The 27,159-nt window shown below is 35.5% G+C and overlaps 3 protein-coding genes and 2 long non-coding RNA genes across 7 annotated transcripts; 3 read left to right on the forward strand and 2 right to left on the reverse strand.

The window, feature by feature from the left end:
- The first annotated feature begins 328 nt into the window (after nucleotides 1-328).
- LOC114190857 (ENTH/VHS family protein) lies at nucleotides 329-2,237 on the forward strand. The gene is made up of 4 exons (XM_085675806.1): nucleotides 329-845; nucleotides 1,020-1,142; nucleotides 1,280-1,441; nucleotides 1,667-2,237. Exons 1-4 carry the CDS (start codon nucleotides 739-741, stop codon nucleotides 2,235-2,237), a joined length of 963 nt encoding a protein of 320 aa, XP_085531932.1. The 5' UTR covers nucleotides 329-738.
- On the reverse strand, nucleotides 927-2,250 carry LOC146884842 (uncharacterized). Its single transcript, XR_014996650.1, has 2 exons — nucleotides 1,975-2,250; nucleotides 927-1,875 (listed from the first exon to the last, which is right to left on the reverse strand). It is a non-coding gene; the product is annotated as an uncharacterized LOC146884842 (long non-coding RNA).
- Nucleotides 2,251-6,432: 4,182 nt separating this feature from the next.
- On the forward strand, nucleotides 6,433-15,383 carry LOC114192753 (COP1-interacting protein-like protein). Its single transcript, XM_028082559.2, has 13 exons — nucleotides 6,433-6,898; nucleotides 7,017-7,199; nucleotides 7,777-7,897; nucleotides 7,979-8,018; nucleotides 8,134-8,186; nucleotides 8,267-8,322; nucleotides 8,912-9,064; nucleotides 9,197-9,393; nucleotides 10,097-11,631; nucleotides 11,935-12,891; nucleotides 13,814-14,219; nucleotides 14,869-14,934; nucleotides 15,074-15,383. The coding sequence occupies exons 1-13, from the start codon at nucleotides 6,840-6,842 to the stop codon at nucleotides 15,142-15,144; spliced, it is 3,897 nt and encodes a 1,298-aa protein (XP_027938360.1). The 5' UTR covers nucleotides 6,433-6,839; the 3' UTR covers nucleotides 15,145-15,383.
- Nucleotides 15,384-16,146: 763 nt separating this feature from the next.
- On the reverse strand, nucleotides 16,147-19,080 carry LOC114190560 (Protein phosphatase 2C family protein). 3 transcript variants are annotated; one of them, XM_028079498.2, is made up of 6 exons: nucleotides 18,952-19,080; nucleotides 18,523-18,589; nucleotides 18,051-18,335; nucleotides 17,482-17,740; nucleotides 17,057-17,190; nucleotides 16,147-16,941 (listed from the first exon to the last, which is right to left on the reverse strand). In XM_028079498.2, the coding sequence occupies exons 2-6, from the start codon at nucleotides 18,550-18,552 to the stop codon at nucleotides 16,804-16,806; spliced, it is 846 nt and encodes a 281-aa protein (XP_027935299.1). In that variant the 5' UTR covers nucleotides 18,553-18,589; nucleotides 18,952-19,080; the 3' UTR covers nucleotides 16,147-16,803. The 3 variants fall into 3 exon arrangements, with proteins under 3 accessions (XP_027935299.1, XP_027935301.1, XP_027935300.1); XM_028079500.2 differs by lacking the exon at nucleotides 18,952-19,080 and having other exon boundaries at nucleotides 17,057-17,166; nucleotides 18,523-18,942; XM_028079499.2 differs by lacking the exon at nucleotides 18,952-19,080 and having other exon boundaries at nucleotides 17,057-17,178; nucleotides 18,523-18,942.
- Nucleotides 19,081-19,817: 737 nt separating this feature from the next.
- On the forward strand, nucleotides 19,818-21,350 carry LOC146884843 (uncharacterized). Its single transcript, XR_014996569.1, has 3 exons — nucleotides 19,818-19,974; nucleotides 20,092-20,161; nucleotides 21,254-21,350. It is a non-coding gene; the product is annotated as an uncharacterized LOC146884843 (long non-coding RNA).
- Nucleotides 21,351-27,159: the final 5,809 nt, after the last annotated feature.

Here is a 27,159-nt window from a genome sequence, read left to right on the forward strand (position 1 = left end):
TCTCATTTGTTATTTAAAAAATATATATGAAGTACAAAAACTAAAAAATTGTCTAACACTAAGTCACTTTTTTTTTTGTTTGGTTATGGGTTAATTATTTACAATAAAATTATACAATGATAGTTTCTACATTATTTTCTATAAACTTATAGAATGATTTACACGTACAAATCTCACTCACTAATAACATGAATTGAATAATTCTTATATAATTAAAAAAAAATTAAAATTAAAACCATATCTCAATTTATATATTTTTTAAATATCATAAAACAACATTCAACTATAACCCAGAGAAGGAAAATTATACTTCATGAAAAATGAGTTTTCAATGACTTCAACTTGGGACGGAATTGAGAATCCCAGGGAAGAAAAGGACACATCACAGGGTGAAATAGGATGAATATAAGTATGAATCTTAGTATTGTGTGAAGATCCTAATTTTCAGTGCAAGCAATGTTGTGTAAATTGGGTCAACTTTCTATTATTGGTTCACTCTCTTTTCTCGTTTCCTCTCTTATTCTTTTGTCAATGAGCACTTTTCCTGCATTGTCTGAGCTATAATTTTGGCTATCCATATATTAACAAGTTCTTATAGCCTACAGTGAATTCACTGTCATGGTTTATCCATGTTCCATTTGGCATTGAGTGTCATATTCTTTTAAGCGAAAGGCTACAGTTCATGAAATAATAGAACTACATCATTAACAACTACTTCAAAGTTTGATTTTAGTAGTAATGGGTAGCCTATTCCTGGAGCAAATAAAAAAACAGACAACAACTTTCCTACAAGAAAAGTACAAATCTGCTAGGATGACATTTACTGATGTTACTGAAGCTGAATTGTAAGTGCATGTGTGTGTTTGTGAATAAACAGAGTAATGCATCATTTATTGATAACAGTTTATATGTTGTAACTCACAAAATGACTAGTAAATAAACGTAGCTCTTGTACGGTTGATTCATATTCATAGTTTCCAATTATACAATATCATTAACATATAATACAATATCATTAGGCTCGCAGAGGAAGCAACAAATAAGGATGATTGCAGTCCTGATGCCAAAACTATGACCAGAATTGCAGAGGCATCATTTGACATAGATGAGTATTGGAGAATTGTTGATATTCTTCATCATAGGTATGCATGCTTCTTCATTTGACACCCTTTTGCCTAAATTTTTAAGCTGACATTATAATACATTTCAATTTATAAAAGTGTCATTTCTATAGAGTTTATATACCCACTGGTTGTTTACCATATCATTTCAAGTGCAGGTTGTATAACGTGGATTGGGAGCAATGGAGACAAGCATACAAAACAATGGTTCTTCTGGAATTCTTGCTCACCCATGGCCCTCAAGAGTTTGCTCTAGAATTTCAATGTGATATAGAAATTATTGAAGAACTAGGAGGGTTCACTCATATTGATGAAAAAGGGTAAACCTTAAATCTGAATCCGTTTATCTGTGGTAAATAAGTTAAATATGGATCATGATTTGTTTAATTTACCACACAAGTTTTTTGTTTTTGAAGTATAAAATAGAAGTTAAAAATTGAAAAGATGAGGAAAATGCATAGATGGGAGCTAATAGATAAGTGTACTCAAATTTTCGTACGAGTAAATTGATTTCGTTTTTCATCCCTACGGCAATGAATTTTCAGGTTCAATTGGGGATCCAGAATGCAAAAACTATCAGACGAAATAGTGAAGCTTTTACAGAATGCAGAAGCTCTTACAGAAGCACGTTTGAAGGCTCTGAAAATAACAAACGGAATACAAGGGTTTGGATGTGCAGTGAAGTGTCCATCTCCAACATCGCCATCATCCTCAGGATCTTCATCATTTTACTCATTTTCCACCACAAGCACCCCTGATAACAACATTTTTCACTCAAATGATAACCTAAACAAACAGAAATCACAGAAATCTGGGTCCATAGGAAATAACAGCAACATCAATATAATGCTACCTCCAAGGGACTTGAAGCATGTGACCAAAAACCACCTTTGGAAAGGATTTGCAGGTGAGGAGAAAAACATTTTGATCGATTCTACGGAAGATGAATATGTGGCAAAACCAAAAGGGTTTGTCGGTGAAATGTACGAAAAGATCTCTGCTGTTAGTCCCTTAAACGGAGAAAAACGTGGAAAAGTTGATTTTAGATGCCTATCAGATGTTGGGAAAAAGGTCAGTGAAAAGAAATTTGATCGTCAATACTCGTTTTGGTTTTGAAGGAACACAATATTGTAATGGTAGCACAAAAAGCATGCCACATGAATCACACTTACTAACAGCTCCCATCTTCAAATTCCTGTTTTATATAAGATTCACTTTTTAATCTCAAAATTCTCATGCTTTATCAGTTCCCACTCCTAATAAAAACATCGCATACTTAAATTTTTAGAACTTTTTAAAACATCCCCATCAAATATATCAACTTAAAATTAACATAAATATTAAAATTTAATTTATTAAAATAGGATATTACTTACAAATATGAACACACGTACGTGTTTCCGTGATATATTGCTTCAATAACCTTTATTGTTAATAAAAAATTAGAAAATTATGCGAGTTTGATTCCCTATTTAATAAAATAGATTAATAATTTTATAACTTTTTTTAAGCGATAAAAAGAATGTTTTTTAACTAACATTCCTCTGTCTTTTTTTTTTGTCGGAAATCGAAAATAACCTGCGGAATTCACGTGTCTTTTGTCTTTTTGCGTGAGCTAGTTCCCAAGCTTAAGAATACACGTGTGTGAGATATCGGACGACAATTGAACAAAAAAATATTGACGTATAATGTTGAATTGTACTTATTATTAAAGAATATGAATAAAAAGTGATAAGAAAATATGATGCTGGGTCCGTGACTCGTGCAAGGATGCATTATTAGATGGACAATTTTGGCCTAATGAATGGCATGTTTGAAAATAGAAGGTTGAGAAAAATCCAAGAAATATGAAATGGTTTTGGTCCAATTCTAAAGATTCAGAATACATTTTTGACTCTTATATTGAAGACATGACATGATTGGGGAAGATTATTGGGTCCTTCTTCCCAAAAAGCACTTTGATGCATGCTATGCTATATACAACTTTTCTAAAATAAACCACATTTAATTAGGGTAAAACTTTTCTACAACATATCTACATACAATATATTTAAAAATATCAAATTTTAAAAATGCTCAAACACAAATGTTTAATTAATATTTTTTAATACTATTAATTTATTTTATTATATAATATAATTAATTGTTATATCTGTTAAATAAAATATTTAGTTAAGTTCGATAGTATTGTCATAAAACTATGCTCACTTCCTATGAAGTTTTCTTAAATAGTATTTTATCTCTTTAATTTTTAAATAGATGTTAAGTTTGACATAAATAAACTAATTGAGGTAAGCCACTTCAGTGCATTGAACAGAAAAATAATGCTTTCAAACTTTGAGGAATCTCCCTTTGCTTGTGAAGAGAAATTAGTTTTTTTTTTTTCCTTTGGATCACACTTCCTTGTGCCATTATTTCAAATATGAACAATCGATAAGATTTGAGATTTGACCTAAAATTCCCATTTTCGATCTAAATATTTGTGGTTTATAATGAATTTGAGATGTGAAGTAATTTCAAAAGTGCAGAAGTAAAAGCTTTAATAATATATATATATATATATATATATATATATATATATATATATATATATATATATATATATAAAGTTTGAAGATTTTATTCAACGTGGCACTAGAGTTTGAAGATGATAAAAATTGAAGTTTTTATTTTTATTTTGGATGAAACGTAATTTCTATAAGAAGAATTAAACGATTTAATTTACTAGAATTTGAGAGTTACACGTAAAATAAAATAACAACAAAAACTATTTTTGGTTACATTTTAAAATGAAAAATTAGTGTTCAAACTTTACTTTAAAACTTTATCTCATGACGAATAAATATTTTAAAACTTATTTTCTTTTGTAATTAATCTCTTTTTTAAAATGAACAAAATTACTTAAATATCATTCTAATAAATTTTAAAACTTTTCAAATTTTTGTAAAGAATTATTTCTAGCATATTTGAATTAAACCGTTTACATGAAATGTCATTAATTTTATAATTTTTTTCTTCTTTTATTATGATCAATTTTTTATATATCAATTATAATACTATAAGAGAGAGCGGGGAATAACTAGGCTTAACACAAAATTTTATACGAAAAGAGAAATGTGGTTTTTTATATATATTCATATGAATATATTCAGTGGTGGAGATGGGACCCACAGGCCAAAAAACACCTTAAAAATATTAATTTTAATATAATATTTATTTATAATTTATTATTTTTACTGAGAGAGAAAAATAAAACATTTTATTTATAAATTTGTCCTCAATATATTTTTTTGTTTTGAGTGGTAGAGGTTGTGAGAGTGGTAACTATGGTTAGTTTCTTAATCATAAATAAAAGGATAATGATACTTTAAGTTACTTTTTCTGATCCACTTTTAATTTATTATTCTCATTATCCTTGGATTATCATATTACATCACTAAATTATTAAAATAGATAATTTAAAGGTGATGAAAGTAATAGTAGATTAAAAATGGATAAAAAAATATATTAAAATATCATTTTCCTAAATAAAAATATAGATTCTTTCTCATATAATCTCTGCTAAAAAAAACTATGCAGAAAAAATGTGTTTATAAATCTCAATTGATTTTCTCTCTCTCTTTTCCTTTGTAATGTCCTTAACCAATTATGTCTACCACTGTTTTCACTCCTCCATAAAGAATTTAACAACGTATATTTATTTTTAAAATTACTTAATTGTATTTTTATTCTTTAAACTTTTTTCAAATGAAGTCCTTTATCTTAAAATTATCTTGACATAAACAAAATAAATGAAAGAGATTGAGAAGACTCACTTTTCGTGGAAGCACTTGTTATCTACATTGGCATCCATCTCATGCCCTTAAAAGTAACTTTAGGATGTGAGTTGCATCTCAAATCATTAATTATTTTAAAACACCTCAATAATGTTTTTTATTACTTAAAAAAATTAATATACGAGACACAATTATACTTCATTTATGTGACACAAACACACAATTTGTTTTATCAGTAAAATCCAAATCTCATTAATATAATTTATGACATTAGCAATTGAACCTGTTGATTAAATTAATTATTTAAAAAATTAAATCTCATATTAAATTTAGGTGTTTTTAATTTTAAATTTGGTATTTCATTTTGGCATATAGAATACTTAAAATTAAAGATGTTTAATTTTATTCGGGATAACGTTACTATTATTTTATCTGGTTATAGTTTTTAATTATCTCCAAATATTAAAAAAAATGTAAGTTTTATGATTAATATAAAATAATACTACATTTAATAAAAAATAAATGATTTTTATTTTTTATATTAAAAAGAAGATAACAAATGACCGTTACAATCAAGTATGACCGTTCCGTAATTGATGTAAACATAATGTAGAAACAGAAACACGATAATCTTATTATTTAACATGTTTTTAGCAAAAACAATAAAAAATATTTATATTTTCTGTTAACATAATAACATTTTATATTAAAAAAATTCACATTTATTAATACATTAAAATAAATAAATAAATAAATAATAAAATATAATAAGAATTACCTTACTAGTTAAAAAAAATTAAACAACAAATATTCAACTAAAAGTACAAATTTTTTAATACTTAATATAACAAAAAATTTGAATAAAGAATGAATTAAAAATACTTATATTTACAAAAAAAAAAATAATAGAATCTTAAAAAAAACAAGTTGAAGCCTTTATTAATAACTATAAAATATCTTTAAATACTTGCCACCATAAATCAACAAATGATTTTTTTTATAAATGAAATTACTTTATATATAAATCATTATCTTTTATTTCAAATTTATTGCTACAATGTTTTTCATAATAACTTTGAAATGTTTTTATAGACTAAAATCAAGTTACGTGTAAACGAGAACCTTTTTATAGAAAAAGGTTGTCAAAATTAGAATTATAAATTAATCATTTAAAACTATTTATTTTTGTAAGTATTGTTTAAATATTGAAAGTACATCTCTATAATTATGTAAATTATCTAAAATTTGTGTAATAATAATTAAAAAACGAAGAAAAAAAAAGAAAGACAAGAACTTCTTCCAATGAATCTTGTCTGTTTCTTTAATTCGCACTATAAAGTCAAGATGGAAAGCGCTTTAAGAGAAAGTGATTAGTTAATAATGAAGGCACGGTTGAAACTGGTAGCCAACTTGGCAGTCACCAAACAGGGCAGAGTGGATAATTAAAAAAGGCAGAGGGTAGAATGGTACTTTCTCATACCACTCGATTGCTACAAATTGAGTTCTGTACATCTGAGGTTGTCACTATCACCCTTCGGCGCCTCCAAGACTTTCTGTCTTTTTTCTCAATTCCCGTTTTGCCCTCAACGTTTCCATTATTTCCATCCTATTAGAAAAATCGATATTGGTTGGTCACCCTGGTTGGGGTTGGGGCTGGAGAAGGTATCCAAAGAGGAACAACAACAAAGAACAATCTTTGGATGCTTTTTCTCTCTCACCATTTCTACCTCATATCATATCCCTTTCTATTTTATTCCTTCTGAGTCCTGAGACTAAAAACTCTTTGTAATGCAGAAAAGTTTATCTTTTTTTCGCTGAGCCCATTTTGGGTCTGTGATTGATATTTTGACACCCTTTGTGATTTGAAATCCCTGATCTTAGTGAAAACCCAGTTGCCGGGTTATTGGTCTCAGCTTCTCCGGTTGCTACTTTTGACGAAACAATGAACGCTTCAACAAGATTGGATTCAGCTGTGTTTCAGCTCACACCCACTAGAACAAGGTAATGGATAATCATTTTATGTCTTTAAGTAACCTATGTGTAAGCTCATTGAGAACATTGACATTTTGTTTATGGCCTGACTTGTGTTGTGGGTTTGTTTGATTCTTCTATAAATCAGGTTTGACTTGGTTATAATTGTTAATGGAAAGAAGGAGAAGATTGCCTCAGGCTTGCTCAATCCATTTCTTTCCCACTTGAAGGCTGCTCAGAATCAGATGGACAAGGGTGGTTATTCAATTGTTCTTGAGCCACCTGATGGTAACAGTGATACGTCGTGGTTTACCAAGGGAACTGTTGAAAGGTTTGACTTTTTAGTTCTTTGGTATATCGTTGGGTTCAGTAGAGATTGAAAGATGAATCCTTTTAAACACGTTTCTTAGAGATTATCACTGGCATTAATGTATTGTATCCAGTGCTCAAAATGGTTCCATTCCACCAGTTTGAAAGTCAATTCACTCTTCTAGTTGCTGTGATATTAGGACTAAAATTAATGTATGCTTGTCATGGCTCGGGTGATGAATCCGTTATTATTATTATTATTATTATTGTTTCCTTTTATTTAACGAATAAAATCTGCCTGATGATTTTGTATTATTATAGTTTCGTTTTTAGCTTGTACAAATTAGGAATTATTATAAAACTGTCAGAAAGAACTGTAATTGAAGATTCATTATGCATTGAAAGAGAAAACAATAAAAGAAGGAAAGCAGCCAGAAATTATTGACATTGTATATCCCTTTTCTTTTACTCTTTCCAAATCAAAGGAAAGTGCTGACGAAATCGTAGTGAAACCATGTTTTGAAATTAAGATATATATTATGACCTTTTACTGTAAGGTTAGAGTTATCCTCTTGGACTGATTTTCTCTCCCTCTTTAGGTTTGTTCGTTTTGTGAGCACTCCCGAGATATTGGAACGTGTGTATACTGTAGAATCAGAAATCTTACAAATTGAAGAGGCAATTGCAATTCAAGGAAATAATTCCCTGGGAATTAGCACTGTATGTAATATCTAGCATACTCTATTTGATTCATTCCCTAGCATTTTAAAAGTCTGTTTCAGTAGTTGAGTATTTGAGCAGGTGGAAGAAAATCAAACGAATCATGTTGACAGCATTGAAGGTATTTCTGCAAGAACAAATACAACTAACTTGTATCGAACAAATATAGGTGTATTTAAAGCGCTGCTATGTTTTTATAATTGATCACAGCTAATAAAACTTCCTGCTTTGCACAGGAAGGAGGACTCAGCAGGACAATAATGAGGAGAGAGCAATTGTACTTTACAAGGTTAGTGGATCTTTAATAATAATACCTATTCTTTCATACATTTTATTATTTTCTTATCAGTCCCCATGATTATGTGCCAGCCTGATGCACAGCCTGCTCAAGCTAAGGGGACCACCCCATCGGAAGGAAACTCGAAGTAAATTCTTTCTGTCCTACATTTTTCACCATTTTCTATAACCATATCTCAGTAGAAAAATATAATGTTTAAGTTGTTTATGATTAAATCATTTTGAAAGTCTATCAGTTAATGCTCTTCCTGGAATACACATGAAGCGAGTAAAGAAAATATATAACAACATGGAAGGCTGCCACCGGAGTTCTTCGAAAAATCAATTAAAATCTGATAAAGCTACTTTTAGTTTTAACAGTCAGACAAACATTTTCATTGGTGATTCTTATATAAGCTTGACCATAAGTTTTTAGTTGATAATTATCCGTTGAGGATTATTTGACTATCTGCGAGTATTTAAAGTATCATGTAGAAAGCTATGCATTTATATTTTTGTTTATTATTATTGAACAGGTATACAAAAAGAGGTGTTGTCTATTGCATCTATTATTTGCTTAAGCTTTTGGAACAACTGTTTCTGCATTGTTATAAGTTTTTAGCCAAAGCTTTGTTGGATTGAGCTGTGTGAATATAAATATGATACATAAGTTTATTAATATAGGTTCTTTGCACTATATGAAAAATATTCTTAACTTATACACTTCTCATGTATCAGAGTTCATCTTCTGAAAGTCCTAGAGACACGTAAGTCAGCATTGCAGAAAGAGCAAGGCATGGCATTTGCTCGTGCTGTTGCTGCTGGTTTTGATGAGGACTATATACCACCTTTGATGTCATTTGCTGAATGTTTTGGAGCATCTCGCATGAAGTAAGACAACTTTTTTTTTCATAGACCAATGACCTTATATATTTGTTGAAGTGTTGGGTTCTTCATTCATTGACCCGTAACATACATATGGGCTGTATGATGTTGCTTATGCTGACTTTTGTTACATGTCAGGGATGCATGCACAAAATTCAGGGATCTTTGGAGAAGAAAACATGAAACTGGACAATGGCTTGAAATTGAAGCTGCTGAAACAATGTCCAATCGCTCAGACTTCTCTGCGTTAAATGCTTCTGGCATTATACTTCCCAATATGGTCTCTGCGTCTCATACTGAATTGGACTCTGAGAGTAATGGGAAAGCAAGTTCAGGTACAATTTCCTGCATGTTGTGAACTTATGAATTGTTCATGGCTTGATGTATTTACATTTGTAAAACTTGTCACACTTTTTTAAATGTCCATACACACAGATATACACGTTTGGACCAAACCTGCTCTAAACAGTTTCTTTTTCCTTCTTATTTTTTAATACAATAAACTTAAACTTCAAAGAATATAGAGGCCTGTACGCTGAAATTGGTCTACCTGAATGGCTAATTTTGATAAGCCTTCTATCTGTTTTTTCTTTCCCTGTCTGTTTTCTTGTCATGTTTTCTGATGTGGAAAAGTAATGGCTTGTCCCATATAACATGGCACAGCTTGGCAGAGTCTGTTTCCATGCCTACTTAGTAATAGCCCTTGAGTCACCCAAAATAAAATCCTAATAGCCCTAGTTATGGATTGGGGACAAGTAATGCCTTGGACTATTAGAATCAGTCTCAATATCATATCTAAACCAAACTTACGAGATGTGTTGCACATTAAGCATATATTGATCTGCTGCCTATCCAGTTACAAGTCAAGCCTATTTGTTCAAATTGTTAAGACATGAGATCTGACTTATAATTCTCATTTCTTGTAAGATAAAGGTTTGATTCCTCTGCTGAAAACTTTTAAATGTTGATCAACCATCCATGTCTTTCCTTTTTCTTAATTAGAAACATACCTAAACATTCTTATTTACACATTTCCAGATGTGCCTCCGATGGACCGCCAACCATCAATAGGAAACCAAGATAATATTCAAGGTCAATTTCCTCACATGTTCTCTCCTTGGCCTCTTCATTCTCCTCCAGGTGCTGTACCAGTCTTTCAGCCATGTCCAGTGCAGGGCATACCCTACTATCAAGCATATCCAGGAAACAGTCCATTTATGCAGCCAAATTATTCTCCCATGGAGGACCCCAGACTAATTGCTGGTCAAAATAATGGACGCAGAAGGCATTCAATGGATAGCAGACACAGCAATACTGAATCAGAATTGACGGACGAAGTGGATATAGAGAGGGATGGTGCACATACTGGAGGTCGACGGAAGAAGGATAGGCGATCAGGGAAGAAATCTGGCATGGTGGTGATTCGGAACATCAATTACATTACAAAGGCAGAAAATTCCTCTGACAGTGGATCACATTCAGATTCTGCTTCAGAAACCAATGAAGATAATAAGGAATCTGTGAAGACCTCAAAGAGAAGGGACTCCAGAAAAGAATCTTTGAAGAAATTGGATTCGTCTGATAGGGAAAAAACAGACCATGGGAAGGATGAAGATGGAGGCCACTGGCAAGCATTCGAAAACTGTTTACTAAGAGATGTTGACGATGATAGGCATACCATTGACCTTGACCAATTTGATTCGGAAAAGTTGAATAACATGAGAAGAAAAAAACAAATGGATGTCAATGATCCTTTAGTTTTAGCTGAGCGGGAAGTGCATGAAGGTCAGGGAAGTTCTTCTTTAGATATGCATAGCATTAGCAAAGGATTGACTCACATGCCCAAGAGATCCAATAATGATTTATTGTTATCTGCAAGAACAGGACAGTCTGGTGATGGGCGGTCTGGAGATGATGTACAATCTTTAGAAGTATCTGGGAAAAGGAGTGGTTACAGAATGGCTGCCGGTGATGATTTTATCACTTCCAAACAAGAAAATGAACTCAGCAATGCTTACCCTTCCTCAGATATGGAAACTTCACTAGGTTATTCAAGCAATAAACTAGAAAGGAAGTTGTTTCATGATATGAATGATGATTCCTACATATTGGAACATAGATCGATAGAAGTCAATGATGCAGGAAATGTTGAGAGAAATGCTATTGACATGGATTATGAGATCCCAATTGTGCGGAAAAATGAAGAGAAGTCTTCTGATCTAATAAACCATATTAGTAATGAGCTGGATGAATTAAGTATGCTGCCTGAACGAGGAACTGAAAGGGGATCAATGAGTTATGACCCTGCTTTCGACTATGAAATGCAGGCCCAGGCTGGTAGTACTTTAAAAAATAAGAACAAAGAGGTAGTAACCGACACCAAACCAGGATCTAAGAAGTTGGATAAGGAGCCCAAATCAAAAGTTAACCCAAACAGTGCTGATAGAAGAAAGAGTGGTGGACCAATAAGGAGAGGGAAAACTTCTAAACTTAGTCCTCTGGACGAAGCACGAGCACGTGCTGAGAGCTTACGGAACTACAAAGCTGATCTCCAGAAAATGAAGAAAGAGAAGGTACTCACTTCTATCTTATAGCTCCCAGCCTCTCCACCTTATTTTTTCTATTTCATACAATTAGCTTAAAATGAATGTGAAACATTTAATCTAGAGGCAACGTTATATATGCATTACTCTGAGGGACATATGTGGTGAGACTAAGAGCATAAGAGGTGATAAGGGTAAATATTACTTTACTCTTATCCTTTTTAATTAAACTCTTATCCATCCTTTTTAAACGTATGATTGAGTTCTGTTTTAATATGCCTTCTGTTCATCTGTTATTCAACATTGATTATTTCTATCATTTGTAATAATTAGGAAGAGGAAGAGATAAAACGCCTAGAAGCCTTAAAGATGGAGAGGCAAAAGAGGATTGCTGCCAAGAGCAGCTCAACCACTACACGGTCGCCGTCACAGCTTACCAAGAAACAACTTCCAACGAAACTTTCACCAAGCTCTCATAAAGGGTCTAAATTTAGTGATTCAGAGCCAGGAGCATCCTCACCCCTTCAAAGATTCCCCATCAGAACTGCATCCGTTGGATCTAATGATTCTTTGAAATTGTCAAAAACCAGCAGATTGACTTCTAGAAACCACTTGGATAATAACAAATTAAGCCGATCAGTGTCTTCTTTGCCCGAATCTAAGCTAGAGAAGGATGATAGTGCAACTGATACTAAGGCATCAATGGTAAGGATTAGAAGATTGTCAGAACCAAAAGTCAGTACCATTCGTCAGACTTCCTCAATTAAACCTCTTGGCGCTGGAACAATGTCAAAGGCTAAAGCAGCTGATGGTCCCGAGAGCAAAAAGATTTCTGCAATTGTGAGTCATGATAAAAGCAAGACAGCAGCCCTTCCAGAACTGAAAATTAGAACAGCCAAAGCTAGTGACAATCCTCAGAACAGAACATCATCAGTCAAAGACAAGGTACATAAGTTGAATGATAGCAAGTCTTCAATGGCTTCACAAAGTACCATGTCAAAGAAAAAAGAAATTGGTACTTCATCCAATGGTGATAGAGATGACAATCCTGTAGTTGAAAAGACTGTTGTGATGCTCGAGTGTGAGAGACCTTATGCCCCTCCTATTCATAATGCAGAAGAAAATTTTCAAATACCAGAGAAACATTGTGATAATGATGAAGTAACTGAAAAAACAGAGATAGCATCTAATTATGCTGCTATTCGTGCTCCTGTCTCACCATCAAGCATGGATATAATTGATAAAGAAACCTCAGGGAGCCAATCACACCTTCAATCCATATATACCGAGGTATGTATTCATAACTTATTGTAGCTTTGGAGATGGTTTAACTGCCTTGGTTAGTTCATACCCTTGTAGAGTGCATAAAAAACTTTTAGGATGAGAATTGTTCTGCTGCTGATAGAACATCCTCTTCAAATAAATTATAGTAAGCATGGCTATTACAATCTCTTAATGCCATCTATATTCCTCCCGTGTTACTTATTATGAGACTTGAAAACTGCACCTAGTATGTTATGTTTCCTACAAGCTATTTTTATCTCTGCCAAGTATATGTACTTACAATTCTATGTGTTTGTTGCAAATTGTGGAAATAGCCTTATAATATCAAAAAAAATTGTCCAGTGTTGTGTGGGTGGCCTAGGGCATGAACTTCCACCATGTCGGTTCAAGGAGTGGTTGTTTGTCTAACTCAATTTTAAAAATTGATTGTAAGATGATGTTTCTACTCATTTATATATTATAAAGTTGATGAACGATCTCTAACCCTGCTATCTCAACTGTAGAATAGTTGCTAATATTTCCACTCATGCAACCCATAGGTCCAATCACAGATCAGCATCCTTCCTTTTTCAAAAGATTTGTCATCTGGTCCTCCCGTGTACTTCTGGTGTTAAAAAATTTTCGTTTTTCTCTCACATCCTACTTTATACAAATAAAATATTATATTATGTCTGGAAATTTCTATGATAATTAGAAATTTTGCTGATATTGATTTTAAATTTAAACAGTTATGTGTCATTTTAAACCTTAATTCTATAGGAGCAAGAACTTTTAATTTTATTTTAGACGTTTCCATATATATATATATATATATATATATATATATATATATATATATATATATATATATATTTAAAATTCTCAACGGACGGGATACCTTCTTACTGGTTCATAAGCTAATTTCGAATTTAATGTCATCTAAAATCAGGTTAAAATGGATCATACAGAGATAGAACCTTCAAAATCATCCAGTCTTGGTATTTCTGGGGAAACATATGAAGCCCCATATGCTCGAGTTTCTTCCATGGAGGATCCTAGCACTAGAAATAGTGAGTATGGTAAAGCAGCACCCACAAGTTCAGAGACTGCAGCAATCGGTGTGGATACTGTTAAAGCACACGTGTCTAACATTGGGAACTCAACACTTGAGAAGATTCCTGAAGCAGTTGAGAAGCCTCAGGTGAAGGAGTCATCGTCCAAAGGGTTTAGACGGCTGCTAATGTTTGGAAAAAAGAGTCATAGGTCAGCTGCTGAACGCAGCACAGAATCAGATAATGTCAGCATAGATGGTTCTGAGGCGGATGAGATTGGAAATAATGGTTCCCCTAATGAAGGTAATTTTCTCGTCATATACTCCCTTATTCTTTATTAGCCATTTAAAGGATATACATAAAAAGGAACAGTGTTTGAGCTTTGTGGAACAGAACTAAACTATGGTTTAGAATAGTCAAGCAAGATTATGTCATTTCAGTGTATTCTTCGACTAATTAATTATTCAGTTAAAGTTTCCTCGGACACTGCATAATGAACTTCTGTCGACTTCAGTTACCTGTAACAAAAGAATTAAATTGATTTCTCTGAAACTTTAAGGTATGCTTATCATTGTTCACTTAAACAACCTGGATCCTGGATCCTAAAGTTCAGGAATGACATTGTTTTCACTAGAACTTCAAATTCAAAGTGTACATTAGAGTTCATACAGTAAAATTAACATGTATAATTGATTAAAAGATGCCAGTAGTCTACACCATTCAATGATTTACTGGTAACTTTAGACAACTGAGACTGATTTGGCAAAAGTGTATTTCGCTATACTACGTAAGCAATGCTTGAGAACAAAGATCTTATTAGACTTATCATGTACACTTATGTTCATTTTCATACTTCCTTTATGTAACTAGCGTCTGAAGAAGTTCACCAAATTCAACTTTATTTGAAATATATGTACCTAAACTGACCACCATATTTCATTTTATTCTTCAGTTCATACTTTAAAGAACTTGATCTCTCAGGATGAAACACCCACAGCCAGCACAACTCAACAAAAGTGTAAGCCTCACTTCATCCTAATTTTTCTTTAGTGGACTTGAATCTACTATTTCCTTAATCAGATTGTGCCCTCCTTTTTTCCTAATTCATCTACATCCTTTTTTCTGACTGTGGACTTGGCAAACACATTGTTGTGCAGCTTCGCGTTCCTTTTCTTTGTTATCCCCATTTAGAAGCAAGAACAGCGAAAAAAAGATAATGATGGCTTAATAGAGTGGGTGCTGTTAGAAAGATTGATGCAGTGACAAGCTAGATCCTTTACTTGATTCTTTTTATTTTTTCCAAGTCTAGCTAGAAAAGAAGACTGGGTAATATTGCTATGAAATTGGTTGTTGTATATTTGTGTTTTGCTGTGCATATGCCCAAGTAATTTGTATATTTTATTCCAACCTGATTTCATTTCACATTATAGATATTTCTGGATTAACGAGGGTGTTTTCTCTACTGAATTACTTATCTGAGAAAAATATATCTTACAAGATTGTGATTTTGTATAAATCTGAATTAATAGTGTTAGATGGTGCTCAAAAAATACATTAAAGGAACTTTTTTTAATTACTAACACTAATATGATTTAAAGTTTCTTACCTTCAATGGCCTGTATTACAATTTTTTTTTAAGTCGTTTTAACTAGCAGTATTTAGTTCACAAGAAAAACTAGAGTGTTCAATTTTAAAATCTCACCAATCATTAATTTTTTATTATAATTTTCTTATGATAAAATTATTAAGTGCAAAAATTAAGATTTCATTCTGGTTTGACAAAAAATTAAGCTTGAGATTCTAGTCCACAAAAATTTGTGGGAGTTATTGTCGTATGAATTAAGCTTGAGACTTTGGAAATATTTAATATTTTTTTATTTTATAAGGGTCGAGATATTCTTACAAGATTTTTACTTTTCATCGATCTGTGTGTTCGAGATGTTGGGTCGTATGGTACAATTTTTTTCCTTAAAAACCAAGATTGTATCTTTCTGTTTTATCTAAATAACATTTAAAAATTTGAAACATAACACAATTTCCTAAAGTCTAATTCAAATTTCCATAAGAACATATTTTCAACAAAAATCGATTTAGTGAAAGGTAATTATAATAATCACCAGACCAATTGTTAATTATTATGGAGGGGTCAAATGTAGTATTTTAAATATATGGAGGCAAAACATTTTGTTGGTTTAACCATGTCAGGAGGATTAGCGAGAAAGAAACAAAGTAAAAAGAGAGGTAATAAGTTTGTATTATTGAAGCGCAAATTATGTGTGTATCTGTAAATAAAATACTCCTATAAATTCGTTTACACCAGAGAAATGGACACCGAAGACTATTGTTGAAAGTGAATTCACTCATTGTTGGCTGCATTTAACTCTTTGCAAAGTTTTAAATGAAGTGTGTGTGTGTGTTTACATATAGTGGTCTCAAAGGAAGATATCATGTAATATATACTACAGCCGCTTCTTCTAAGTATTCATGGTGATGGTGTCATGAATTTTCTGCTTTTTCATTCACACAATCATTGAATACCTACCATAGTTATCTTTGGTCCTATTCTAGTTGTAGACATTCAAAGGGTCGTTTAGAAATATACAAGCAACAACTGTTTTTACTATTGAGAAAAAGGAATTTTTATCTGTTAACCTTAATTTAACTGTATACAATCTCCTGTATAAACCTAAGCAATGGAGTGGGGGAGGAAAGGTTTTGATCTTGTATCCATTCAAAATATTCCATGAGAACTATTTTCTGTTCTAAAAGAGAAGTAAAATGAGATGTGTAATGATGAAACTGGACCATGAAATGTGTGATGGCTAGTACCAATACTTTTGGCGCATGCTTTAAGGAAAAATCTTTTTCAGGGCTGAATGGTAAGGTGTCACTCAAAACGAATGATTAAGCATGAGATGTTGCTTTTGGTCATCCTAATTAAAGCTTCCTTTGCCAAGCATTCAGCTGCTTCTTGAGGATCCTCTATGTGACTGATCAGATTCACAGCCTCTTGGTTTTTCATCACCTACACATATATGCAGATTCACTTCCAATTACTTTCTTTTGCTTATTCCCAAGAAATGGTTGCAATTAAGTGTTGATTACTATAATATGTAATGATGGTTTATATTGAAGCTTACCTCCCATATGCCATTGCTTGCTAATATCAAAAATTCAGTACCAGAATCAAGCACTTCACTTCTAACCACAAAATCGGAACCTCTATAATGTTTTGCACCTGCTGCATTTCCTGATCCACGTCCTAGCATGAATCCTTTGTGAAAACACATGTATAGTATATATATTATGAGATGTGTGAATCAAAAAGATGTGCCATTAACTGATATACAAAAACAAACTGTGATAACATATATCAGTTAAAGGCCATTCTAATATAACATCTTCTGAGTAGGAATTATGGGTTCTCATGGTAGCATGTATGACAGAAGCTATATGAACTTTTAGAAACATTGTAACAGAAAATGAGTATGTAGTTGCCTACTTTCAGCATTGTTTTTATAATGGCATTCTCATAATGACAGATTTTTTGTAGTGTATAATATACCTGCAAAGAGTCGGCGAGACCAGTGCATTTTTTCTAATCTTCGGTATGTACCAGTTGTCTGATGAGCTATTCCATCTCTGCACACAACAGTTCTGTAATCCCCCATGTTGGCTACTACAAGTTTTTCTCCATTGATCAGTATAACAGATGCTGAACCCATTCTGCATGTCTCCTCTAATTTGTGTTCCTCTCTGATCTTTGCTCTTACTCCAAGGTAAGCTCTCTTCAGAGCTTCCTTACTTTTACTGCTTAAACGACTCTGACATGTAAATACAAAAGATTAAGTACAGAAGAAACCAGAAGGAGAGAAAAACAAGGAATTTATGAACAGAGCCGCTCAATCTTGACCTATCTTTGACAAGACATGTCATGATTATGTGACGAAATTAAAGGAAAACTTTTCATAAACCATTATAGAGAATGTTTCAAGACAAAATAACCAACATTTAGATCAACTGGTATAGCAGAAGCCTTTTTAAAAGGCATTAAAAGTACTTTTACTAAAATGCACAAACTTGGTGCAACAAAGTAAATAGCACATATGTATGAGAAATCAAGTGATAGATAACCTCTTGAAGCTTCTTGTCAAAGAAATGAGACTGCATGTACTTGCTAACCCTATCTCCAATAAGTGCATCAAAGATTCCAAAATACCACAACTCTGTTTGATTCATTTCCTCTCTCTGTGCCACAACTGAATCAAAGTCTGAGTTATCAGAATCATCTCTGCTCATATCATGTTCCACCACATGATAACCATATGTCATTGGCATCATCCATGAGGGCTTCTTTGCCACCTTGTGCTTTCTTTTTCTGCCTCCACGTCCAAGCAGAAACCGTTTCAGCCGAAACGCCTGCTCAAATGAGTACATAAATTAGCTCTTGCTGTAAATCATCAATTCTTGCAACGATTCAGCATTTAGCAACATCAATGAAAAACAAAAAATACAAAAAAGGGTCAATACCCTAAGTTAATTCGCATTAATATGCTTCTCATGGATTCTATAGCAACTTGATTTAACAGGAACAGGATTGGCTTACCTTGAATTTGAGATTAAGATAGAATCCCATGTTTTTCTCTATTCCTTCATCAGACTTTTACAAAAATCTGAGCTCATGCAAATGGCGATCAGAAAAGTTAGCAAATCAAATTTTCTAGATAGAAAATAAGATGAACCGTAACGTTAATATAATGGAGAAGTAACAAATGGGGTTGACAATTTCTTCTCTCTCTAGCACTGATCACAAAGTCCTTCCAATGGGTTGATAATTCGTACACAACAGCAAAGTCCACTAAATTGGAATTCAATCATGCATTAGGCCTAGCAATTAAAACTTAGAAATTTGGAATTTTCTCTTTGACCACTTTCTTGGTTCAAACCTTGAGCCAGAATCTAGAAGAAGATTGCCAAGAAAAAGAAAAGGTAAAGAAAAAAAAAAAAAAAAACTTGAACTCAAAGATACCCCTACCGTTTAGTGAACCGTAAGGTCTTGAGTCAGGAACCGTAGAGCTGCTTAAATGAGAAAATTAATTAGCTTTAATTGTAATTTAGGAGGAAAGTTTGAAAAAGACTTAAGTCAAGGGTGTTAAGCTTTATTTCTTAGTTAAGAAAATTGAAATTTAAATATTCTAATTAATGGGTAACATGTCGAATCTTCCATTCAGTGACCACTCAGAATTTTCTGAGATTTGTTGTTCAGTTTTCCGCGTTGGAAATGTGTAACAGTAGGAAGCATTAACTATAGAAAGGTCGGTTGACTTTCTAACAACTCATAAAGAAATAAATATTTTATCCCGCAGATTCATAATAAATAAATAACATTTTAATTAAATAAATTGTATTCTGATTGATACTGTAAATATTTTAAAAAACAAAACAGATTTTGAACTTTGTACCTATACTTATCTTTAAACAACCATTATTTTGAATTTAATAATTATTTTTTTAATATCTAAAGAGGATTCGTTTTGTTGAGGTATTCATATTTTTTCTTTCAGTTTTACTAACCGTTATTTTAAATTAAAATAATTATATTTTTATTTTTTAAATACCCGTTTATTCAAATTTAATTATTTTATAAGTTAAAATAATTATTTTATCATTTTATGTTTTAATAATTAATTTTTTAAATTTAATAAAATACTATTTAACAAAATAATACAAATTATTTATTTTTATAATTATTGTTAATGAAATTATTTTATTGTTTAATAAATTTTTGATGTGATAAAAGAAAATAGATATACATGTGGTGATATGTTTCCACTAATAATAAATGTGAAACCCCTTAAAATCTAAAATTTACCTTCTCACTCTCAAAACCATCAGAAAACATCACTCTCATTCTTCATCTCTGCTTCCAAGTTCTTCTTCTGTTTTCCACCAATTACTCAGCTCCCTCATCTTTTCCTTTAACCTTGTGATCAGATTCTGGAGGACCAGAATCAGCTGGACCCTCTGGTGTATCAACCCTCAGCTCCCACCCTCCTCGGTAGGTCCCAATTCTCCATTTTTGGTTCAATTTCCACTAGAGTTCCTCTGCTCATTTCTGAATTCAAAATTTATTTTAAGCTTCCATCTTTTCTATGTCTTGCTACTGAATCTCTAGGTTAAATTGAGATCTCTGCCCACCTTGGTGCCTTTTTCAAACTCCACCAAACTCAATCTTAGCAAAAGAGGTAAGGGAAGCTAACTTTGATCAATTTTCGAGTAATTAGGCTTCTTGTGTGTTTGGATGAGGCTATTCTTGGTTCAATTCTCCTTTATGAACTGTATTGGTGTGCAATTGGATTGTGGATTGGATTTCGTAACCTTGCATGTGAAGAACAGTGCAGAAAACCTGATAATTTCGCCTAGGCGAGTGGCTCTCGCCTAAGCGAAAGTATCAGGTAGATGCCTCTGGATGTTGCGCGAGATCTCGCTTGGGCGAGCTGAGGTCGCCTGAGCGAGACATCTTCTCGCCTAGGCGAGCCAGCCTGGCCTGAGCGAGAGCTCGCTCTGTCATTTGAGTTGTTCACTGTAACGGGTCTCGCCCAGGCGAGGGTAGTTCGCCTAAGCGAGACTACTTCCTAGCCTAGGCGAGATTCGCTAGCTTAGGCGAATTCCACTGCAGGGTTAGATTTCCTTATCTGTTTTGAATGAATGATGGTTATATTAATGTAAAAGGAGTGACGTTTGCTTTTAGTATGTGAAATGATGATGAAATGTAGTATATCTATTTATATATTGGTATGAGGAAAGTTGATGAAATGTGAATTGTGAAGAGATGAGATAAGCTAGGATTTCATGGGAATTCCTAGAAAAAGTACATAGTGTGTGTAAACATTTAAGGACTCAGTTTTGGTTAGCATCCTGACGCTCCAATAATCCATTGAGACTCATGTAGAGTGTGATGGGTTATGTCGTGAGGAGTAGCAGGAGGTCCTAGTCTATGGACCGATCAGTCATAGACGCGAAGGGGACTTACCTTGGGAGTGGTTGGGTGATAACCCCTTGAGCCTAAACTCTGCAGAGTTTAGGAACCTTCACAGGTGCAAGCTACCAAGAGCTCCAATTTGTTTACATAATCCGGATATTGAGTTAGAGTCGGATACTTGTGTGTTTTGAAATAATGTTTTCTTTCAATCTATGATGGATGTAAAATTGTTTGTAATTACATTTATGAAAATTCACTTCTTACTATACGAATTGCTAGCTTACCCTTCTTATTTGTTATGTTTGCTCTTGAATCTCTTCTTTTGCTATGATCACTTACCGTTTGGTGTGAACAGAGAAGAATTTAGGTGAAGGAACTCCTCCTTTGGACTGGACCTGATCTGTGATTTCTGATGTTTCCTTTACTTTTTAATCTGTGTTGTTAGAGAAAGCATTTTGGAATGTATAACGTTTATTCTCTTTAAAGTGTATTTTAGAGGATAGTACAATAGTTAGAACAGGTTCTTTTGGGATGACTGTACCATACTCCTGAGTGACTTTTCTGACTATCTGCTTACTTTATCATAATATGATATTTTGTTTAGTAGTTTACAAACTATTAAATGGGATGTTACATTTTTGGTATCAGAGCAGTGGTTCCTTTAGGATCTGTAGGTGTGAGCTTGCTTAGTTTCTGTTGTGTGTTTCTCAGTGTTATGTCTTGGTTGTGGTATCCATTAGAAAGACTAATGATTCCATCTTTGTGTGGTCAGAGAGAGAACTATGGCACCTAGACCTCCTCCCCCTCCTATTCTGAATCCTGATAATCCTCACTTGGTGGGAGCGATCGAGGCTATGATCGCAGTCATGCAGCAACAAAACGCCAATATGATGAATCAACAGAATCTAGCCTTGCAACAAATGGAGTCTGCTAGGCTAGCAGCAGAGGCAACACAACAGAGACATTTAGAGGCTTTACATCAATTAGGGGAAAATTGTTCAGCAGCCGGCTCCTCTCAAGCTCCACCACCACGGGTACAAGAATGGAGTCTGGAGGATTTCTTACAGCATCATCCATCCCGCTTCGATGGCAAGACTAGCCCGGATGAAGCCGACCAGTGGATGCGAGACATGGAACGAATTTATGATGCTAAGCGGTGTCCTACAGAAAACAGATTGGCGTACACTAAGTACCTTCTTGCTGGAGAAGCCGTTCATTGGTGGTCTAGCATGAAGATGATGTTGGAGGATAGTCGGGAACCCATCTCTTGGGAATTGTTTAAGAAGAAATTCTATGCTGAATATTTCCCAGATAGTGTGAGGTATGCCAAGGAGGTTGAGTTTCTACAACTGATGCAAGGGAACATGTCGGTATCTGAATATGCTGAGAAATTTAAACATCTAGGCAGATTTCATACCTTGAAGATGGCTGAAGACTGGCAATGTAGGAAGTTTGAAAATGGGTTGAGGGGAGATCTCAAGCTCATGGTGGCCCCATTCTCGATCAAAGAATTTCCGGCCTTGGTGGAGAAGGCACGAGTGATGGAGAAGCTTAAGGCTGAGGTTGAAGCACAACAGCGACCCCAACAGAAGGTGGGAGGATCATCAGTGTCCACGAGCAGACATAAGGACAGGGGGAAACCATACTCCAGGCCTCAGCCTCAGTGGCCTAGGAGGCCTACTCATCAGCCTCAGCAGTTTCAGCCCCATAGAGCACAGTGCTTTGTTTGTGGAGGGCCCCATATGAAGAATGCTTGCCCTCGGATCTCTAACAGGAGGACGTGTCACGGTTGTGGCAAGGAGGGTCATTTCATCAAGGATTGTCCTACCAACAGGAATGCATCGTCGAGACCTTCAACACAGTTTCAGCCGCAGCAGTCCAGGGGAGGTGTGAGACCTCAGGCAACCGGTCGGGTATATGCTATGACGAGTTCAGAGGCGGTCAGATCAGGTAACCTTATCATTGGATCATGTATGATTGCTGGTAGGAGTTTATGTGTTCTGTATGATTCAGGAGCTTCGCACTCCTTCGTGTCGGAGTCCAAAGTGCTTGAGTTGGGTCTTCCGGTGAGGGAGCTCCAGTTTGACCTGGTAGTATCCACGCCTGCTTCTGGGATAGTCAGGACCTCGACATTGTGCACGAGGTGTTTGATAGAGGTTGAGGGGCGCAAATACAGAGTGAATCTTATTTGTTTACCTCTGGAAGGGCTAAATGTAATCTTAGGAATGGATTGGTTGTCCACTAATCATATTCTTATTGATTGCAACGAGAAGAGGGTGGTGTTTCCTAGCTTGGAAGATGAAGATCAGTTGATATCCTCGCACCAGGTGGACCAGGCAATCAAGGAAGGATCTCAATGCTTCTTAATTCTGACTCACTTGTCCGTTGAAGGGGAAGGCGGGGGTGTTGAGACACTTGTGGTGAGGGACTTCCCAGACGTGTTCCCTGAAGATGTACCCGATTTACCCCCTCCTAGAGAAATAGAATTCTCTATTGATCTTGTGCCAGGAGCAGGTCCAGTATCAATGGCACCCTACAGGATGGCTCCGGCTGAGCTTGAAGAATTAAAGAAACAAATTGAAGGGCTGCTTGAGAAACAGTTTATTAGACCGAGTGTATCACCTTGGGGAGCACCAGTGTTGCTAGTTAAGAAGAAAGACGGCAGTTCTAGGCTATGTGTGGACTACAGGCAGCTAAATAAGTTAACCATCAAGAATAAGTACCCTCTGCCAAGAATAGACGATTTGATGGATCAATTACATGGAGCCACAATGTTTTCTAAGATCGATCTAAGATCGGGATACCATCAAATTCGGGTCAAGTCAGATGATATACAGAAAACAACTTTCAGGTCCAGGTATGGGCATTACGAGTACGTGGTAATGCCTTTCGGAGTGATTAATGCCCCTGCTATGTTCATGGACTATATGAACAGAATCTTCAGACCATTCTTAGACAAGTTTGTGGTGATTTTTATTGACGACATCTTGATATACTCTCAGAGTTATGAGGAACATGCTGAACACTTGAGAACAGTTTTGAACATCTTGAGAGAAAAACAGTTGTATGCGAAACTGTCAAAATGTGAGTTTTGGATGTCTACGGTTCAATTCCTGGGGCATATGATATCAGCTCAGGGCATATCTGTAGATCCATCCAAGGTGGAAGCGGTATTAAAGTGGGAACGTCCTAAGTCAGTGACAGAAATAAGAAGCTTTGTGGGGCTAGCGGGCTACTACAGGAGATTCATTGAGGGATTCTCCAAAATGGTAGCACCTTTGACGCAGTTGACTAGGAAAGATCAGCCTTTCGCTTGGACTGACCGTTGTGAGGAAAGCTTTCTTGAATTGAAGAAAAAATTGACGAGTGCACCTGTGCTAGTGATTCCAGATACTAGTAAACCATTTGAAGTGTTTTGCGATGCTTCCCATCAGGGGTTAGGATGTGTTTTGATGCAAAGTAGGAGGGTGGTTGCCTATGCCTCGAGACAGTTAAAGAATCATGAAAAGAACTATCCCACTCATGATTTGGAGTTGGCAGCCGTAGTTTTTGCCTTAAAAATCTGGAGACATTATCTGTATGGCGCACAGTTTCGGGTTTTCAGCGACCACAAGAGCCTGAGATACCTGTTTGACCAGAAAGAGTTGAACATGAGGCAGAGACGATGGATGGAATTTCTTAAGGACTTTGACTTTGAGTTACTATACCACCCGGGGAAGGCAAATGTAGTGGCCGACGCTTTGAGCAGAAAAACAGTTCATGCAGCTCATATGATGGTTAGGGAGATGGGCTTAGTAGAACAGTTCAGGGATATGCGATTACAGATTGTCCTAGGGGAGGGAGTCATTAGATGCAATCATCTAACTGTATCTAACGATTTCCTTGTTCTGATCAAAGAGAGGCAACTATCTGACCCTAAGCTACAGAAGACCGTGGGACTACTTGGCACCGAAAAGGCCAAGGACTTCACAGTGGGAGTTGACGGGGTGTTGAGGTTTAGAGGCAGAGTTTGCATACCTGAAGACTTAGAGGTGAAGGGTATGATTCTTGAAGAAGGCCATAAAAGTCGTTTTAATATGCACCCGGGCATGACCAAAATGTACCATGATTTGAAAGAGTCTTTCTGGTGGTCGGGTATGAAGCAAGATGTTGCTCATTTCATGTCGTCCTGCTTGACCTGTCAGAAGGTCAAAGCAGAGCACCAGAGACCTGGAGGGATGTTGCAACAGTTGGAAATACCAGAGTGGAAGTGGGATAGTATTTCCATGGATTTTGTTACCCATTTGCCTCGGACTATGAAGAATCATGATGCCATTTGGGTTATAGTGGATCGCCTGACTAAAAGCGCCCATTTCTTAGCTATCAATCTGAGGATGTCCATGACAAAGCTGGCCCAACTATATATCCACGAGATAGTGAGATTACATGGAGTACCATCTAGCATAGTCTCGGATCGAGACCCACGGTTCACCTCCCGCTTCTGGCAGACCTTGCAGAGTGCCTTGGGCAGTAGATTGGCCATGAGTTCCGCCTATCACCCCAGACAGACGGTCAGTCCGAGAGAACGATCCAGTCTCTCGAAGACCTTCTACGGACTTGTGCAATAGATCATCTGGGCACCTGGGATGACGTTTTGCCTTTGGTTGAATTCACCTATAACAACAGCTTCCATGCAAGCATCGGCATGGCACCTTATGAGGCTCTCTATGGCAGGAAGTGCAGAACCCCTTTGTGCTGGTTCCAAGATGGGGAGTCGGTAGTAGTGGGTCCAGAATTGTTAAGACAGACTACCGAGAAGATTAAACTAATACAAGAAAGAATGAAGGCCTCTCAGAGCAGACAGAAATCCTATGCTGATCAGAGGAGGAGACCTTTGGAGTTTACAGTCGGAGACCATGTATTCTTGAGAGTATCCCCGACTACCGGTGTAGGGAGGGCCATCCGCTCGAGAAAACTGTCTCCTAAGTTCATTGGTCCATATCAGATTTTGAGGAAGATAGGACCAGTGGCATATGAGGTCGCTCTGCCTCCTCAGTTGGCTAACCTTCACTCTGTGTTTCACGTCTCACAACTCAGGAAGTACGTGCCTGACCCCTCCCATGTACTAGAAGCAGAAGATTTGCAGATTAGAGGAGATCTTTCAGTAGAGGTTCATCCAGTGGGTCTCGGTGATTTTTAGACAAGACAACTAAAAGGAAAGGTCATCAGAGTAGTCCAAGTCATATGGGACCAACGGACGGGCGATTCCACTTGGGAATTAGAAGAGGATGTGAGAAGGTCATATCCTCACATGTTTGCAGGTAAGCCTTAATTTTCGGGACGAAAATTTTTAATGATGAGGAGAATGTGAAACCCCTTAAAATCTAAAATTTACCTTCTCACTCTCAAAACCATCAGAAAACATCACTCTCATTCTTTATCTCTGCTTCCAAGTTCTTCTTCTGTTTTCCACCAATTACTCAGCTCCCTCATCTTTTCCTTTAACCTTGTGATCAGATTCTGGAGGACCAGAATCAGCTGGACCCTCTGGTGTATCAACCCTCAGCTCCCACCCTCCTCGGTAGGTCCCAATTCTCCATTTTTGGTTCAATTTCCACTAGAGTTCCTCTGCTCATTTCTGAATTCAAAATTTATTTTAAGCTTCCATCTTTTCTATGTCTTGCTACTGAATCTCTAGGTTAAATTGAGATCTCTGCCTACCTTGGTGCCTTTTTCAAACTCCACCAAACTCAATCTTAGCAAAAGAGGTAAGGGAAGCTAACTTTGATCAATTTTCGAGTAATTAGGCTTCTTGTGTGTTTGGATGAGGCTATTCTTGGTTCAATTCTCCTTTATGAACTGTATTGGTGTGCAATTGGATTGTGGATTGGATTTCGTAACCTTGCATGTGAAGAACAGTGCAGAAAACCTGATAATTTCGCCTAGGCGAGTGGCTCTCGCCTAAGCGAAAGTATCAGGTAGATGCCTCTGGATGTTGCGCGAGATCTCGCTTGGGCGAGTTGAGGTCGCCTGAGCGAGACATCTTCTCGCCTAGGCGAGCCAGCCTGGCCTGAGCGAGAGCTCGCTCTGTCATTTGAGTTGTTCACTGTAACGGGTCTCGCCCAGGCGAGGGTAGTTCGCCTAAGCGAGACTACTTCCTAGCCTAGGCGAGATTCGCTAGCTTAGGCGAATTCCACTGCAGGGTTAGATTTCCTTATCTGTTTTGAATGAATGATGGTTATATTAATGTAAAAGGAGTGACGTTTGCTTTTAGTATGTGAA

The sequence above is a fragment of the Vigna unguiculata genome, chromosome 7 (assembly GCF_037176805.1).
Source record: "Vigna unguiculata cultivar grain cowpea cultivar isolate G323 ecotype 2 chromosome 7, ASM3717680v1, whole genome shotgun sequence".
NCBI classification, from domain to species: domain Eukaryota; kingdom Viridiplantae; phylum Streptophyta; class Magnoliopsida; order Fabales; family Fabaceae; genus Vigna; species Vigna unguiculata.